The sequence below is a fragment of the Triticum aestivum genome, chromosome 3D (genome assembly GCF_018294505.1).
Source record: "Triticum aestivum cultivar Chinese Spring chromosome 3D, IWGSC CS RefSeq v2.1, whole genome shotgun sequence".
Classification (NCBI taxonomy): Eukaryota; Viridiplantae; Streptophyta; class Magnoliopsida; order Poales; family Poaceae; genus Triticum; species Triticum aestivum.
The window spans coordinates 80,643,755-80,663,114 of NC_057802.1; the positions used below are offsets into that span (position 1 = coordinate 80,643,755).

The following is a 19,360-nucleotide window of genomic DNA, read 5'->3' on the forward strand; positions in this document are numbered from 1 at the left end:
GGGTCGCGGGCGGGCGGACGGGCGCGGGCGGGCGAGAACGGAAATGAAATGGCGGTTGGGCGTTCGCGGGCGGCGGCTAGTTTTGGACCAGATGCATCTCGTGATGTATATTTGCATCGCGAGGTGTTGCATTTTACATCACAAGAAGGCCGCGGTCCAAATTTTTTTGCATATGGACCGTCTGTTGGAGCAGCGTTTTTTGTCCCAGACGGTTCAAAAGTTAAGTATTTTTACATTTGAACCGTCTATTGAAGATGCTCTTGCTTTGCACTATGAAGGTAGTAATATAAGTTACTCCCCACTATGACCAGCCTAAAAGGCTAAAACTAGAAGCAGAAGCTACAGAGAGGCCGACGGAGGGGTGGGCCATGGATAGGAGGTAGCACAGTCTACACTGGCGAAGGTGGCGGTGCGCTTGTCGAGGTCGATCCCGATGTGCATGTTCTGCTGGGCGATGTTCCCCCAGATCATGCCCCCATCTTCCTTGTGGGCCTCCATCAAAGCCATGCACATCGTCCCCTCCCGCAGCATCACGAACGTGTTCTCCGCCTTGAGCGTCACCACCCCACCGCCTCCCAGGCCCAGCTTCACCTCCGGGACAATCTTCCCGAACGCCGTCTCCCCCACCCCGGACACATCGTAGCAAATAGGTAAATCCTCGTCCGGTGACTTCACCCGCCGGAGCTTGATACTCCGGGTCAGCTCCTCCACCATCGGGTCCAGCAGCTCCTTGACAAGTAACGTCAGCGTCGTGCCAGAGTCCACGATGATGCGGGCCCGCTGCGGCAACGTGAAGCTCCTGTCCCCGATCCTGACGGACTCGAGCGCGATGGTGAGGTATGCGTCGACGTCGGGGTGGAGCAGCGGCGTGGTTACTGCGCCCGGCTCCGTCACGGCAGCGCGGGCGCCGAAGTTGAGGATTGACGGGGTGTTCACGAAGGAGGGCACGAGGCAGTAGGAGAACCTCCGGCCGATCGACGTGGCGGCACCGAGCTGGTTGGCGAGGGAGAATTTCCCGTCGCCGAGCCCAACGAGTCCATCCCCTGTGAAGGCGCCTTTCGTGGACGTGGAGCAGCCGAAGTTGAAATTGGCCACTTGCAGCTGCGGACGGCCGGGGCACCCGACGCAGCCGCCAGGGGCGTCGTCGAAGGTCAAGGTCTCCGTGGAGAGGACGCCGCTAGTCTCGGAGCCGTCGCCGTAGGAGTAAACGTACTTGCAGTTGGATTTAGCGTCGCAGGAGACGCCGGTGCCGGTGAACGCGTGGCACGTGCCGGACTTGCAGTTCACGCGGCCGAACGTCGACGACTTGGACGGGTTGAACACGACCCTCGGCGGCGCTCCCCCGGCGGCTTTGGGAAGATCGGTGGTGCCGTCGTTGCCGCATTTGACCCACAGGAGGTCGCTGCCGGTGTCGGCATAGACGAGCATCCGTGTAGGCGGCAACCCGATGTTGACGTACATGAGGAAGTCGAACGGCGGGATGGAGATGACCTCAGCAACGCCGCCGTCAGGAGAGCCAGTGCCGGCGGTGGCAGCGTACGAGCGTGCCAGTGCCGCGGCGCGCCCCGTGGAACGCCGCACGGCCGCGAGCATGCGGCCATGCGGGGTGAGCGACGGGTCGTGGAACGGCGACTTGACGGAGTGGTCACGGTGGATGAGCTCGACGCTAAAACCGTCGCCACGGCCGGCGTCCGCCGTGCACCCGCACATCTGCCCCGTCAGGAGCACGACGCCAACGAGCAGGACAGCATGAGATACCACACCCGTCATTTGTGCCCGAAATCCCAAGGATTAGCTCCACTGGTCAGAGTTGCGGGTGCCGTTGGTGCTGCGTACGTACTAATAAACGATGATGGTGTAGCATAGATGGTAATTAGTAAATGGGGAGCCGAGACGAATGGGGCAAGTCATGATTTGATATGAATTGTGATTGACTGCAAAATATAGTGCAGCGCACACTCATGCATGCATGAACAATGAATGGTGATCGTACATTAATTTGATTGGAGAGGGATCATGCGGTTTCTATATTAGTTTTGTAGAAGCGTAATGTAGTTTGAATATAATCTCTACTCCTAATGGACGAGTTGGTTGAATAGTCCCCCACTTTCGTCTGGTTTTTTTTGACTGGTTTTTTCGTCACCTCCCCACCCCACCCCACCCCACGCACGCACCCCAAAAAAACCACCCCGCAGGAGGAACGCCGTTCCTCTCGATCCCCTCCCGTCGCCGCCGCCGTCCTCTCGATCCCCTCCCGTCGCCGCCACCATCCTCTGGATCCCCTCGAGTAAGCGGCGCCGCCGTTGGCTCCCGATCTCCTCGATTAAACGCCGCCGCCGTCGTCTCTCGATGCCCTCAAGATCGCTGCGCCGCCATCGTCTCTCCATCCCCTCGAGATCCCAGATCCCACACCGCCACCGCCGTCGCCTCCTCCGCTGGCGACGCGGCGAACGAGAGACAAGGGGAACGATGGTCTCCACCGCGGCGGAGGAGGGCGAGGACCCGCGCTGGAGGAGGAACAACATGGGTGCGTATTTTTCTCGTCTGCAGCAGCAGCCTCACTAAGGTGACATACCACGCAAACCCCTTCCTCGCTGAGTTTTTGTGACTCCTTGCCGGTGAATGGCAGTTCATGATGCTTGTTTGCGCTATGGAGAATCGGAGCTATGGTGTCTCCCCCATCCCTCGTTGCGTCATGGCCAGCTCCCTCCATAGCACCACATCGGCTTATAGTCACGTCGCGCTAGGTATGGGCCCACGGGAGCCAGCGCTCGGCGGCCCCAGGTCCGGTGTTCCTCGTTGCCGCCGTCGGCTCCGCCACCTACCTCGACGACGGGATCCAGAGCCTCCGCATCCTCCTCCTTCTATTGGGCAATGACAAGGATCCGATGTTGTGTGCTGCTCCATCTACACGCCTTCTTTCTCATAGGAATCTGTATCGCAGGTTAGTCCTCGATCTTCCATGTGGCTTACTGAATTTGAAGTAGTGATTGAACTATGATCTGAGGCAAATTTGTGGAGAGATTCAGTAGTTGAAGCATCCCGATTGATAACATACACGTTAGTACTCTGAACCTCCAAATTCCCTGCTCTGTTCTTCCAGAAGATACATTATTAGATCCTTTTTTCCTGAGACGAGTCTACATTTTTATATGCTAACATTGCTGTTCATGAGAACGCAACAACACCATCAATTTTAACACATATTTTGAGTTTTACTGATTTGTCTGCAAGTAGAATTTGTGGATTATCAATTCAAGAAATGGGGGCACTGTTTGGGCAAGCCACTATTGAGATGTTTCCGCAAATGACATGATACACCATCATACTTTCTATTTTCTGCATTAGTTTTAGTTTATTGCGATATTTAAGTAAATGTGATCCCTTTTAATTAGCCCAAGTTTTTTTATAAATGGTAGTACGGTATTTCTTCTGATAGAATATATTAAACAATCCAAGTTTTGTTCTTGGAACTATACAAGTGCATCTCCTATTTTATTGTAATAGCATGATGCACTTAATTTTCTTATGAGTGATAATTCTATGTGATTATATGATTATTGGAGCTCACATTTTTTAAGCGATGCATCATGTGTTATTGATTTTAATTTGTCATAGACAATAGTAAAAGGGAAAATCTGGTTGAAAAGTATGTGGTGTACAGTTTATAAAAACTTTCCGGGCTCATAAAAATGAAATATGATTTAGTGTTACTAGAAGAGAGATCTTGATTCGTGGCTTTGATTTAGTTTGAGTTATTTATTTTCAGTTTTATGCTTCATAAATCAGTATGCTGATGCTTGGTACTATAATCATGTGACCTACGAGATCAAGGCCTGGATACACAAGAGGCAGTACCAAGCAGCTACTACTCTCCGGCGACAGCAACAACAAGGCATGTTGCCTTCTATTCTTTTTGGAACCTAGCTATTCGTGTGCTTTTCCTATCACCGTGAATCAAATAATAGTTGTCAAAGCTCTTGGCTTAAGACATTCAAATTTATACAAATATTTTCTTGAATAGCTGCTCGAATATTTTTCTTTTGCAAGGATCAAGTACATCTATGTTTCATTACTCACATCTCAAAATAATGTTCTGTAATCAGGATGCATGATTGGCATGGACCATGGAGTATGGATCATCTTGCCATGTTGTGTTCTTCTTGTGTTTAAGATTGTGCTTTTGCAGATGAAGTTGTTGATCCTGCTGAGGCGCGCCGCTGTCATCGGGATATTTGTGAGGGGAAGCGCCCTTTTCGAGAGATTCCAGAGAAGAAATATGTTTTGGGCACGCCGCCTCCTGGTCTGAGTGGTGTTTCAGCTGGTGCTCTGCTGGGGGTCTCTGTCCTGTATCTTCCTCGTGTGGTGCTTCTGTTTCACATGTCCATTGTCGGTCTTCCTAATTCTGTTGTCTTGCCTATAGTTGCTGCGGCCCCTCTCTTTGCTGGTGCATTGGCTGCTGTGCTAGATATTTCGTCTTTGGGCTCTTCTTGCTTGGTGGATATTCATATGTACGGAGATGCTGGCTGCCCATCTATTTTGCAAAGGACAATTTCTTCCAGTTCTAATGTGCGCACGAGTGGGGGGCGTCAGGGTTCGTTGTCAGCTAGCTGTCTGAATCTTCGTGCTTCGGATTTGTCTCATGATCTGCTGCACGTACGACACGTACGACAAGTATGCATCCTTCTCACGTGCATGTCCCCGTTGTTGATAATTTGGTGCTGGACTTTACTGTTGTTCAAGAGTAATTTTCCTTGACTTCGCTGTTCTCGCAAGCCATTTTTAATTGTTGTTTCCTCTTTGCAATAATTGTTTGTGAATTTGTTTAGGGGGACAACAGAATTCTACTGAATTGTGGCGGCGCCATCGAGAGATTCATGAATGAAATGTCCTGTGTTGGGTTCTTCAGGTTTACCTCTTGCCTTTTACTTTACCTCGCATTTTTGCATTTTGATTTATTCCTCCCCCCCTCTTAATTTGTTCCAGCCGATGGGGTGTCTCTCCCGGGTCTAGAGTCTAGACATGTTTCTTCCGTGTGGTTGCTTCCATCTTCTGGGGCCTCTTTCTCTCGGCCGCAGGTGTTGGCAGTCCAGCCACCACGGGTATTCTCCTCTTCGAGATATAGACCATCTTTTGTGTCTGGGAGTCGGCTAGACTTAAATTCTCGATCTAGGCACCTGGGTATGCTCCATTTAGTTGTAATTTATTGTTCATTCTCTGTTCTGCATGTTCAGTTGTTTGTCTAAATGCTCAGCTGCCGACGACACGTCATCGGGCCACCGCCACCGTCACTGTCGAACTGTTGTTGTTGTGTCGCCGTCGAGTTGCTGGCGTTGCAACGTCGCCGGCTGCTGCTGATATGATCACTGTCGAGCTGCGGCAGTGCTGCCTGACTTGGAGCCGAGAGAAAGAATAGGAAGAGATGTGAGAGAGGAGAATTTAGAGCTCTCTATTCATTTCTTTCTTGCTCATTGAGTTACAGGTCTCGTGGTTTTGTATGCCAACCCAACAGACCATGGCTGAAGGCCCCCACACACATTAACTTAACACAACCACTCGAAGCTGGCGCCACCACTTCCTACCCCTTACCGGTGGCGCACTGCTGCATATAAGTCCCCTCGGGCGTGACATCTCCACGTACACGCAGTGCTGCATGAATATTTTGACAGATCATTGTCTAATCAAATGCTCATGATTTAGATGAAGTGGCAAAATCCATATAGTAGTTGTTCTTCTCTGAATACAATAGTTTCATGTGGCTTCTGAGCTTGTGCCTTCCGGGATTTAAAGCGGCATTATCAGTACTCTGTACTTGTATGCATGATTGACTAACAAGATTGCACTACCACTTGTATTTCTTTCGTTAATATGCACGTAATCTACTATTCTTTCCGCATTCAGATTGTGCCTTGTGGTGTGTTTCTTTGATCCAGATTATGCCTGAACCAGCAGGAGCCTCCGAAGCAGCAAGAGAGTAATGGATGGGGAAACTGGCAGATCCGTTTGTGTGGACGACAGCTCGATGGTGGCAACTCGGCTAGGTTTGCCATGAGAAGGCCAGACTACGCGAGAGATTTGGCGTGTGTAGTTTATGTTGTTGGTAATTACGGTGGAGTGTGGTTAGATTATCAGCTTTTTTAGATGCATAGGGCATCGAAGGAGCGGTGGATATGAGCTCCTACGGCAAAACTACTGCGCCTTGAGCAACGTCAGAGGAGCCGGCTCCCGCTGAGAATACATTTTATTTTCTCTAGCCGATTAATTCCAATAATTAATGAGGGCTAATGCACCCCGGGAGCAGCTGCCAAGATGGAAGTTTGTAGCAAATAGGACGCCTTCCATCAAAGGGAAACTACGGCCAACTCCGCTCTGGTTGGCCGGCGATGCATGACGAGGCCAATGGACAGCTCGGTGCTACACAAATGAATCAAGGAGAACATATTAACAGACCAGCAACGTGCTAGGAGGCCAACAGGAGCATTACCTGGTGTTGACCGGCGGGCAAATGACATCATATATGTTTTTGTCCAACCAAGGTAACCCTCCAAACAGTGCCCTGATAGTCATATATTCCTTAATGTTTTGGCCTGGAAACAAGTTTAGTTGCAACTCTTTTGCTATCATGTTTTCCAAATTTCGTTCACTAGGGTTCCTTTCTTATTATCATCTTCCGGATATATATTAGGGCAAAGGGATGTATATTTGCTTCTTTTATTAGCATTCCGACAACACTCCAGCATAGACTCGTCGTGATACCTGGACGTGGGCTGGTAAACGGAGGTAACAGGGAGCCTCAACATCAGGACATCAAGAAGGAAGCTGATGATGATGATGAGTACGACCATCTTGGCATGGATTGCTGCGGCTGCCATGCCCATGTCCAGCAACATGTTGTCGTGCCAGTGCTGCAACCTTCTACTCCAAACACGGTCGCAAGCAATGTGATCATGAAGTTCTGGGATACTTAACATTCCCTATATTTTTCTAGCAATGTCTTAGTTAAGACGTAGATGCAAGGGCTCATATAAATCTCAATGAATTTATATTAGTTACCATGATAATTTGATTGTATATATGAGCATATCCGAATCATTTTAGGCTTATAATGGCATTTCCTTTAATGATTTATTTATAGAGTATTACAATGGTGACGATGGAGGGATTCTTATCTTTTTGTATACCATGTATTTTTGGTGTTTTATACCTTCACTGCGGGTCTCTAAATCTAAGAGAAAAAAGGTTATTTTCATTTTCTTTACTTCACTATGTTTCGTATACTTACAGTATGTTCTTTTTTTTGAGGGACTTACAGTATGTTCTTGTAACTGCATGATGGTAGCACTTGTTTTTTCTTTCTATTTGTTTCCTTTTATCCAAAATTTTAACTAAACTAGATAGGATGCCACATACTATTTTGCCTCTTTTGCGGGATTGCATGCTGATAAACTTATGAAACATATGGTATTAGGTGTGCATCTAATGAGATGGTGTGGTTGATTGAGATGATGCTAGAGTCACGCAGCGTGGCAACGAGACACTACAATAGTCATATTTTTCCTTGCAATTTTATTTGAACTTGATAAATACATGACTATTGTCGTGTCTGAAACCGAGCTCAAATAATCCTAAGTGAATGCAAGCTTTAGTTAGTCTTTGGTTTCCAGTCATCTTATATGTTCTTATTTCTCATGTTGTAGTACAACACATAGAATAATTTCATAATACCATATTTCAGTTACTTCCTATGTCACCAGAAAATGCAGTGGAGAAGAAGCCGGTTCACCACATGATCATTTATTTTGTTATTGTTTTTTAATAATTCTCCGTTGCATGTATAATCACAAAAAATAAAACACCTCCTTTCAGCATCCAAAGTTCAGATCTTGCACAAGCATCCCTGGGACACATGCTTCTGTACCTCAATTAACTTTGTTTTGACTCAATAACCTCCTCAGATAATGTGAAAGTGAAAAGGACGAAGAACATCATTTGGCAATGAGTCGAAAGAAGTGTGCAAAATGGAAACAGGAATCACTAACTTATAGTAGCCAAGTCATGCATGCTTGCTTGTTTATAATGCCATGAAAAGTAAGACATGCTACATTTTCGCACATTAGAAATTCTTATCTTTTCAAACATCTTCTTTAGTTAATTGTTCAACACAATGATGTAAGTACCCGTCACTTCTCATCTTTTGTGAATGACATTTGATTTTCTCACAATTGTTCTTTGCTATTTTTTTGGGTACAGAAACGGTCCATTTTACTTGTATTAAGTGACATTTATGTGTAATGATACTTGCATCTGTGTGTTTTCGGAGAATGGAGAAAAAAATTGGTGATTGACTGTCCCGACAAGGGGATTCTAATTTTGATTGGCTCTTACTTAAATAATATGATCTGCAAAGTTCAAATGGTTGTATATTCGACCCATACTAGGAGTCTAGAAGTGATACTTTTGTGAGGAGCACTGAAACATGACTGGGTCAAGCGAGACGGAGAACGATGGATGAGTGAAAGAGATCAGAAAAGGTATTCGCTCCCGACCACCTCATGCATACATGTGTAAGAGCTTGTCACCTCATACATATCTCTTGTAGCTATATAGGGCTCTTTTCGTATTCTAGGAAATTTTCAAATTATGTTTTACTAGGGATGTAAGTATCAGATGCTAGATATGTGATCTACTGATCTGTGTGATCTTAGAGATTTTAGACTTTCAGGATTCAACCATCAGTTGTCTTCCTCGAATATTTCTTTATTTTTGTAGGGCAGTCTGTTCTTTTTTTAAGTCCTTGAAGCGCCATTCAGAACATGTGATCATGGTTCTCAAATTCATGTGAAATACATTCCTTTGATCTCAGTTTTATAGGGAAATTAACATGATCTCATTTTTATCATACTGACAATATATTATGTTATACAATAAAATACTGCTTGTAGCTATACATGGCTCTTTTCGTATTCTTTGAAATTTTCAAATTATATTTTACTAGGTCTGTTCTTTAAAAAAAAATCCTTGAAGCGCCATTTAGACCATATGATTGTGGTTGTCAAATTCATGTGAAATACATACCTTTCATCTCAGTTTTATCATGCTGACAATATATTATGTTATACAAGGTGATCCACAACATAGCTTGCAGCCTCCGAGAGCTCAGGAAGATGTGGAGATGATTATAGCTTGAAACATTGTGACTTTTTTCACTTAGTGGTCATGTAACATACAGTGGTAACAATGAATTCTTGCTCATTTGGTAAAACTTACATCTTAACTTGTCATGATAATTAACCATTGGCTATCCGATGATTAGCACTGTAATTAGTTATCTACCTTCCATGTTGCTCTTATTATTGTTGATCAAGCGAATTGGTTATTGCAAGCAGTTCAAGCTGATTAAAAGTTAATGTGGCTCGTTGTAAGTAATGATGAGGTTGGTTGAGTTGCTTTTCTATAACTACATGTATGTACATTTCTTGGACTATTGTGAATCAAACCACTTTCTACAGTTTCCAAATGCTGATGTTATCTGCACAAACTAACTATTAATCCATGTGCAACATATTTCATATTATTATCTTTTTCCAGGGAGCAACAACTTGCATATAACCTCAGTGTATTTCAGTCAATCTGCTCTTTTCATAAATGTAATGATGATGCAATATGTGATCCTCCATTTTTTTAATTTGTGTTTTTTTATAAGTTGTCTGAAATGGTTTGTCTCCTTTTTGTTTTATTCATCACCTGTCAACATTACTTTCCATTTCTCAAGATTTATATGCTCAATGTACACAGTAAATGACCAGTGTGTGGTGAGGTTGTGTAATGAATTTCGATCAGGTAAACTGTGGTTCCTTGGTATGTAAATGGTGTCTCCGGTGGGTGTGTGGATTTTTTTCTTCTAGATTACTTGATACAGGCTACTTGGTAAATCTTTGTAGAGTGAAAGCATAAAAAGAGAACCACCCTACTTCTGTCATTTTTTGTTTGCCTCAGTAGGTGAAACCCTTGCCTCTTATAGTACTTGTATCAGAAGACTGGAGCTATCTCAAAACTACTTAAACTCCATCCCTTTATCATGAAAAAAATACTTGTATATTCAAGATTACTGAGTGCGCCCGCGGGTGCACGCGGCTGCGGCCAGCAGGCACACGCGGTGGCTGCGCGAGGTCGTCAGGCGCCTCCCCCACTGTCGTCCACGCTGGTAGTAGCCTCCTCTGCTCTCCCTGTCATCATCGCGAGGTACGAGAGAGAAAGAAAGATTGGGTGGTTGCAGGTGGGACCGAGCGTGGTACCCGGGCGTGACCGGACCCCCTCCCGCCCCAGATTTGAGGTGGTTCTGAGGTATGTCGGCCAGTCCGGATGTTTAGGGATAAAGTGAGGGTCTGGTTGGGTAACTCTTTCTTGACCGGGTGGACGGTTAAGACATTTAGGGAGAAAGTAGGGGTTTTGGTTGTAGATGCTCTAAGTTATTAAGAAGCTAAGAAATTGATAGATCAATCTATGGACCTATTGTTGAGGAGGTAAAGGAGTCCATGCGATCAAGGGAGGAGTTTAGAGTGGCAGGGGTGAGACGCTCGGCTAATGGAGCTGCTCATTGGCTAGAGAAGAAGGCTTGTGCGAATCATTCTATTGTTCGTGATGTTTTGGACTCGGAACATGCTTAGATGAATAAATACAACACAAGCCACTTCAACTAAGAAAAACTTTAGTTGGAATGGGTTGTGTTTTATTTATTCATCTATCTGAGTCCAAAACATCACAAATACAATCCATATAACATTATTGTGTTTGATTGTATGATGTGTGCTAGCTGATTATCAGAAAAATTGTGTTAGCTGAGACGACACTATTCTTAGTTATTTTAGCTCCATGAATAGCATCTTAAATTTTGCCAAAAGCCCGTGGCAACGCACGGGCATTCTACTAGTTAGTGATTACTTGTCAGTTTTGTAGAAGCGTAATATGATTAGTGATTGCTTGCAGGGAGGTGGTATTCTTTTCCGGTGATTCGAACGTTAACTCTTTGAGAAAAGGCCAGGAATAAAACTCATGGACAACCTGCATAAGTGCATATGACCCCCATCCCACATGCACACCTTAGGGTTTTTCTTTTACCTGGTACAATCGAAATCGCTCACACACACGAGCATACACTCACATCTATAAGTGCATGCACGTACACCTTACCTCTATGAGCATCTATAAAAGAATGAACCGGCAAATCATCATGAGATTGACAAAGTCGTCATAGACGCCTTCGTAGTCGTCGGGACCGTCTTCTCCTACTGTAGGCACATCGCTGCAAGGTCTGGAATAAATACAAGAAAATGCAAGCACCAATGTCAAGCCTAGAACTTAAAATCTGGTCGGCTGAGGATACCACTGCCCTCGCCACACATTAGATTTCAAGTGTATCTAGTATACTACTCCCTCCATTCACTATTGTAAGATGATTTGAATATTTGAATATAAACTATATATAAGAACCGAAATGAGTGAACAAATACACCAAAACGTGTGTACATACATTTGATTTGAAAAAAATTATACATCTTAGTGAATAGATGGAGTTACGACGCCTGCCTATATTTATAGTAGGACTGAATTTTTAAATAGGCAGGCATGATTTCTACTCCTAATGCCGTACGTCGTTTCGTTCTCTCCTACCCTCCCCCTCCCATCGAACGAGAGGCCACCCCTCGATCCAATCCCACTTCCACCGATTTTTTTTTTTGATTTTTTTTTATTAACCGAGACAATCCCCAAATAAACCCCACAAAGGCCAAACAATATTAACCGATAGCATCCTTTCCAAACAATATTTTCCATACACAATAGGAATCAAATATTAACCTATGGCATCCTTTCCAAACAATATTATCCTTTCCAAATAATACTTTTCATACACAACAGGAATCAAATCGCCCGAGTACGATTCGCCCGTTCATGTCCTTGGCGAAGCCGCTCAGGAGATCGCTCGACCGCACCACGACGCCGCCTTCATGTGCCTGCTGCTCCACCTTCCGGACAAGCTCGGCCACCTCCTCGCGCACGCCGCGGTAGGCGCTCACCCTGGCGGGGCTCAGCAGGTGGGGCACGACGATCGTGCGTACACCGCGCCAGTAGGCGTCGTGGGGGGCGAAGGCGATGTCCGTGCAGCCGTAGAGGAGCCACCGCGGGATGGCGAGCGCGGGCCGGTTGGCGAAGGCGTGGTCCTGCGGCTGCAGCACCTCGCGCGCCACGTTCGCGGACGAGACGACCAGGGTGGGCAAGGGGCCGAGGCGGAGCAGCATGACGGGCCTGTGCGCCGTGGCGAGTGCGTGCAGGGCATGGTGCGGGAGCGCGCCGGGCTGGTGGAGGTTGCCAACGATCGGGAGACCCCGCGAGGACGGTGGGAGGCGGTGCTCGGGAGGTTTTCTGGTTCGCGTTATGCTACGCACTAGCAGCAGTAGAATGCTTGAGACGGCCAGGAGGACTAGCGTGGGCACGGTGAGTTCCGGGCAACCATGCATGGTATTTGTATTTTGACTTGTGCATGGTATTTGTATTTTTGGCCTGGTTATACATGCATCTAAGTTTTGAGGGTTTATACAAACCATAGATGATCTAACGTGTTGTGATTTTTTTTTTTGAGGAGTGTTGTGATTTCTAAATAATGCACTTTTGGGAGCTCTATATTCTGATATGCATATTAACTGTCAGTCATGTGAGGCTGCCCAACGGAAAGATGTGTGTTGCTTCTCATGCTCCTATTTTTCTACATCTTTTTGGGTCTTCTTGATAGATATATATTTCAGAGAAAATGTTAGGGTCACAATAATAGCAAACGAGTTCATCTTACCTGGGTTGCAGCTGATAAGTAAGAAGATAGATCTTCAGGTGAGGCATATTGTCCCTAGGAATTTGTTGGCCTCGAGGATTGTTCCAGGAAGCACTTCTGATGGCAACATGATGTTGGGCCTCGCGAACATGGTAAGATACTTATATCACCATTTTCATCCATGCAGACTTGTTTTTATGATTCCTGTACTACTACCTCCTTTCCGGTTTATAGGGCTTATCTCAAAACTTTAGTTTTCCTATTTTATAAGGCTCAATTTAGTTGTTCCCCATCACAAGTTCAGATTCCAAGGTACATTAAATCATTGCATGCAAGTATTAAGAGAAAATTGACCAATGCATGTACTTTATGCATGCATGTATTTTAATTAATGCATTGGTAAACATAATTTTTTAAGGAAAACAAGAGCATTAATTGGGTGCTTTTGCAAACTACAAAAAGTATTCCACCACTCACCATCTACCTTGGTTGGTGAGATTTTTGCAGAAATATATTGAAGCACATTGCTATCATCATCCACTCAGAGCCTGCTGGGCGACGCCCTGCAGCAATGGTGCACGCTGCCGGCACCATATGATAGCTATGGTAATCGACGATGAGAAAGACGCAGGGGTGGCGGGATCATCACCGGTGGGGTCGTCGGGGAGAAGATGGAGGCAGATAAGAAAGGAACGGCTCGGCCGGGTGTGAAAAGGAGAACGAGAGAGATAGCAATGATGTGGTGCCGCACCACTGCTCTCCTACTGCTAGCTGAATTTTGATATTGTTTCTCCTATCTGAATTTCGCATATGCACGGCGAGGTGTTTCATGCTGGCCAACGTCACGCCGGTTACGAGGGGGATTTCATCATTTGGGAATCTCCTGGGAGAGGTGCTGCCCTGCGAGGTAAGAGGCATCCCTCTCCATGTGCTCGACGGTCTGTGTCCGGAAAGAATTTCATTATGCAAATAATTATTAATTTTCTCCAAGAAAGTTACAACAATCTTTGTCTAGAAAGAATTTCATTCTGCAAATAATCCACGCACTGTAGCATATACATTATTAAGGAATTATCTGCCATATAAACCAACACTACCTGTTTCATGTCACTTCACAAGTGAGTAAACTAGATATTGGGACTGCAGTAACATTGTATATCTGAGTGTGTATCCTAAATGTTGTCTAGGCCATATGATAGAAAGACAATAGTTGCATGATGCAAGGATTAAAATCCTAGAAAACTTTCATTTTGCTTTGCTAACTTTTTAGCACTTATGTGGAATTCCGAAATGTAGCATTATTTTCTTGCAGTGTAACCAACGTCTATGGACCCGTCACAGGGTCATGCTGCATGTGGTTATGGCTGCATTGCGTGGAAGGTGCGAATGGAGAGCTGAAAGTAGAAGCACATGAGATGATGTACAATACGAGGAATGATGGTAAAGGCTGGAAGTGTGATGAAGGTTATGCCCGATCTGACCATTAGTATATTCTCATCAAGGCTACCTGTAATTTCTACTCTGATATAGATTTTTTATTGTGAGGGGTGTTTGTCATGAAAAATGTGATCTCTGCATGATACAATGTTGCTAGAGTGAAGATTCTATGCAAAGAATGACATTTCGCATATGCACGGCGAGGTGTTTGATGCCGGCCAACGTCACGCCGGTTGCGAGGGGGATTTCATTGTTTAGGAATCTCCTGGGAGAGGTGCTGCCCTGCGAGGTAAGTGGCATCTCTCTCCATGTGCTCGACGGTCTGTGTCCGGAAAGAATTTCATTATGCAAATAATTATTAATTTTCTCCGAGAAAGTTACAATAATCTTTGTCCAGAAAGAATTTCATTCTGCAAATAATTCACACTGTAGCATATACATCATTAAGGAATTATCTGCCATATAAACCAACACTACCTGTTTCATGTCACTTCACAAGTGAGTAAACTAGATCTTGGGACTGCAGTAACATTGTATATCTGAGTGTGTATCCTAAATGATGTCTAGGCCATATGATAGAAAGACAATAGTTGCATCATGCAAGGAATAAAATCCTAGAAAACTTTCATTATGCTTTGCTAACTTTTTAGCACTTATGTGGAATTCCGAAATGTAGCATTATTTTCTTGCAGTGTAACCAACTGAAGGAAATATGCCCTAGAGGCAATAATAAAGTTATTATTTATTTCCTTATATCATGATAAATGTTTATTATTCATGCTAGAATTGTATTAACCGGAAACATGATACATGTGTGAATGCATAGACAAACAAAGTGTCACTAGTATGTCTCTACTTGACTAGCTCGTTAGTCAAAGATGGTTATGTTTCCTAGCCATTGACATGGGTTGTCATTTGATTAACGGGGTCACATCATTAGGAGAATGATGTGATTGACTTGACTCATTCCGTTAGCTTAGCACTCGATCGTTTAGTATTCTGCTATTGCTTTCTTCATGACTTATACATGTTCCTATGACTATGAGATTATGCAACTCCCGTCTACCGGAGGAACACTTTGTGTGCTACCAAACGTCACAACATAACTGGTTGATTATAAAGGTGCTCTACAGGTGTCTCCGAAGGTACTTATTGGGTTGGCGTATTTCGAGATTAGGATTTGTCACTCCGATTGTCGGAGAGGTATCTCTGGGCCCACTCGGTAATGCACATCACTTAAGCCTTGCAAGCATTGCAACTAATCAGTTAGTTGCGGGATGATGTATTACAGAACGAGTAAAGAGACTTGCCGGTAACAAGATTGAACTAGGTATTGAGATACCAACGATCGAATCTCCGGCAAGTAACATACCGATGACAAAGGGAACAACGTATGTTGTTATGCGGTCTGACCGATAAAGATCTTCGTAGAATATGTAGGAGCCAATATGGGCATCCAGGTCCCGCTATTGGTTATTGACCAGAGAGGTGTCTCGGTCATGTCTACATAGTTCTTGAACCCGTAGGGTCCGCACGCTTAACGTTCGTTGACGATATAGTACTATGAGTTATGTATGTTGGTGACCGAATGTTGTTCGGAGTTTTGGATGAGATCAAAGATATGACGAGGAACTCCGGAATGGTCGGGAAGTAAAGATTGATATGCGGATAGTAGTGTTTGATCTCCGAAAAGGTTCCGGAATCCATCGGAAGGGGTTCCGGATGTTTCCCGAAATGTTTGGGCACGAGAACACTTTATCTGGGCCAAAGGGGAAAGCCCACGAGGTTTTTGGAAAGCGCAAAAGGAACCCTGGAGTCCGAGAAGGACTTTTGCCTTTCGGGTGAAACCGACTTTGTAGAGGCTTTTACTCCAAGTTTCGACCCCAAGACTCAACATATAAATAGAGGGGTAGGGCTAGCACCCAAGACACATCAAGAAACACCAAGCCGTGTGCCGGCAACCCCGTCTCCAATAATTTATCCTCCGTCATAGTTTTTGTAGTGCTTAGGCGAAGCCCTGTGAAGATTGTTCTTCACCAACACCGTCACCATGCCGTCGTGCTGCCGAAACTCATCTACTACTTCGCCCCTCTTGCTGGATCGAGAAGGCGAGGACGTCACCGAGCCGAACGTGTGCAGAGCTCAGAGGTGCCGTGCTTTCGGTACTTGGATCGGTCGGATCGTGAAGACGTACGACTACATCAACCGCGTTGATATAACGCTTCCGCTTACGGTCTACGAGGGTACGTAGACAACACTCTCCCCTCTCGTTGCTATGCATCACCATGATCTTGCGTATGCGTAGGAAATTTTTGAAATTACTACGTTCCCCACCAACGTCAATGGACCCATCACAGGGTCATGCTGCGTGTGGTTATGGTTGCATTGCGTGGAAGGTGCTAATGGAGAGCTGAAAGCAGAAGCACACGAGATGATGTACAATATGAGGAATGATGGTAAAGGCTGGAAGTGTGATGAACGTGATGCCCGATCTGACCATTAGTATATTCTCATCAAGGCTACCTGTAATTTCTACTTTGATATAGATTTTTTATTGTGAGGGGTATTTGTCATGAAAAATGTGATCTCTGCATGATACAATGTTGCTAGAGTGAAGATTCTATGCAAAGAATGACATTTAAGAAGGATGTAGTTAAAGGTAAACCTTGATCGAATATTTTAACTTTTCATGAGGATCTTTTCATGTAGAGAGACATATAAGAACGTTTGTGGCAAGGAGCCACAGATATGGCTACACGGCACACAATTTTATGTGGAGGTCGCCTCGGCACGAGAAATCGGCCCGGGATGGCTAGGTCAACGACGCGGCTCACCTAAGATAGAAATCAGCATGGAGGTTGCCCTCAACACCGAAAATCTTCCTTGAATGGCCACGGCCGGATCCCGCTGCTCACCGAATTCTTCTGGAAAAGATAATCGTACCCGGGAGTGGAGGGGGCGGGCGACATAGCGGTGAAGGGAATGGGAGGCGGAGTTGAGCATGGAGGGGAGGTGACAAGGACATGCCATGGCCGGGAGATATTGCGGCTGCGACCCGTGCGGGGAGAATGAGATGTGTGAGTGAGGACTTGCCGTGGGGTGAGAGAGTAAGAGGGGTGAAATAGTTAAAGCTTTGTAGGAAAAGGTGTAGTTTTTTATAGGTAAAAGTTTGGAGCCGGTGCGTAGGCCGAACTTTCCGCCAGCTCACGCGCCACGCTGGCTCACGCGACACGGAAACAACCACCCCCGCCCGAGACGCCTGTATATGGTGGGTCCCGCGCGACTTTTCCTCCTTTTCTTCCATCTCCATCCCATCACGGCTCTGCTCCTCCACAGCCCCTCCCCCCCCCACGCTACTCGCGACCTCCATAAGCTCTCTCACCGGCGGCGAGTGCTCGCGCGCGACGGCGCCCAACGCCGCCTCTCCTTCATGGCTGGTGAGCCCCTCTCCCATCCTCCTCCTCAATTCGTATCCCCGCTAGCTCCCCGTGGCCATGGCCATCTGCAACCCTCGGGTCTTAGCCAAGGCCTCTGTCCAACTAAGGCTTCGAGTCACCGCCGGCAAAGCTACGTGAACCGTCTACCAGGGCGCAGCAACCAGAGCTGCAAGCCTGCAACCATGGGCACACGCTGGACGGCAAGGACGGGGCGGCGCTGGTCCTAGAAAAAAACTAATGTCACAGTTTTTTGCTACATGCTTCAACCGCATAACATTTTGCTACAACCGGCATATCATTTGCTACAACTGGCGTCACGTTTTGCTAGAGCACACAACTGGCATCGCGGCTTTGCTACAACTAGCGTCGCTTTTTGTTATAGCCGGCATCACGTTTTGCTACATCCATCACAACGGAGCTGCGACCCCGTGACGGCAACGATGACTTTTTTGCTGCAAGCGTCGTAGGTTTTTGCTACATCCGGTAATGACTTTTGGTACATCCATTCTATTCTAGACGCAATGGCTGCTACCTGCAACCGCGACCTACAACCGACGACGACGGTGACTGACTTTTTTGTTGCAACCGTTGTCTCCGTTCGATACGGCCGTGCAATAGAAAGCGGCAATGGGCAACCGTTGTCTCTCATGTTATCTCCGTTCGCTACGGCCGTGCAACCCACAGACGAAGTTTTGCTGCATTCGTGGATCCGGCGAGAAACATGAGAGAAGACAGCGGCGACCGGCGGCGAGTGCGGCATCCAGCAGTGTGGGAGCGGCAGAGAGAGAGGGTACAGGTGAGGGGGCGGTTGCTGGCGGGCCAGGAGGACGTCCATGCGACTGGGAGCAGCGCCTGCGCGGAGAGGAAGAAGGAAAGGTGGAAGTCAACGCGCGGATCGGACGACTGCTCGCTGGATCAGACGGCTGGGGCTCGACCGGCCGAACCGTTTGGGCCGGCGCGCTGGCGCCTAGCGTCGCTCTTTTTTTATATATTAGGGAAACGCGGCCGTTGGCTTTTTTTCATATATAGGAAAAGTTCGTGGACATTGGAGATGCCTTGTTTATGAAACAGTGAGTTCTTGGACGACAATGTAAGACCAATTGCTTTAACTTTGTACTTAATAATATAAAACATAATATTGATGTATTAAAATATGGAATATAGGTGATAAATGCTTACATATATTGTATGCATGCTCGAGATTATCTACGAGACAAAGCAGGTGAAAAGGTACGTATTGTTAGCACTATCGTCAAATATTAAAACTCTAAGGCATTTAGTGAGATTACCGATTTGCTAAGGAATTCAACAATGCACTCAAAATAGCGCAACCCGGTAGAATTTCGATATATCTAGATGGCAACGCATATTTCCAATTGGTATTCCAATGAGCATGGACTGGTTTTCCAATATATATTTAGGAGGCAGGCAAGGAGAATGAGGATGATGTCATGTCTTTTTGTGGTAGTGACTAATGAGTAAACAGAAAGGAAAATAGATAAGAAAGATTATCCTGTCTTCCCACAATTTTGGTATGTATATAAAAGAACATTAGGTGTATATAGAAAAGCCGAGGGATTGACTTTTGTTGGAGAAGATAAAAGATAACCACAACTTATGCTCATGTGTTCATCTATGTTTCTCTCGCGTCCGCGCCCGTAGC

The 19,360-nt window shown here is 45.8% G+C and overlaps 2 protein-coding genes across 2 annotated transcripts; both read right to left on the reverse strand.

Annotated features, from left to right (window-relative positions):
• Positions 1-339: 339 nt before the first annotated feature.
• On the reverse strand, positions 340-1,770 carry LOC123074185 (aspartic proteinase CDR1-like). The gene has a single exon (XM_044497091.1). The coding sequence runs from the start codon at positions 1,768-1,770 to the stop codon at positions 340-342; it is 1,431 nt and encodes a 476-aa protein (XP_044353026.1).
• A 10,133-nt stretch (positions 1,771-11,903) lies between these two features.
• LOC123074186 (cytochrome P450 71A1-like) lies at positions 11,904-12,296 on the reverse strand. Its single transcript, XM_044497092.1, has one exon. The coding sequence runs from the start codon at positions 12,294-12,296 to the stop codon at positions 11,904-11,906; it is 393 nt and encodes a 130-aa protein (XP_044353027.1).
• Between the last annotated feature and the right edge of the window lie 7,064 nt (positions 12,297-19,360).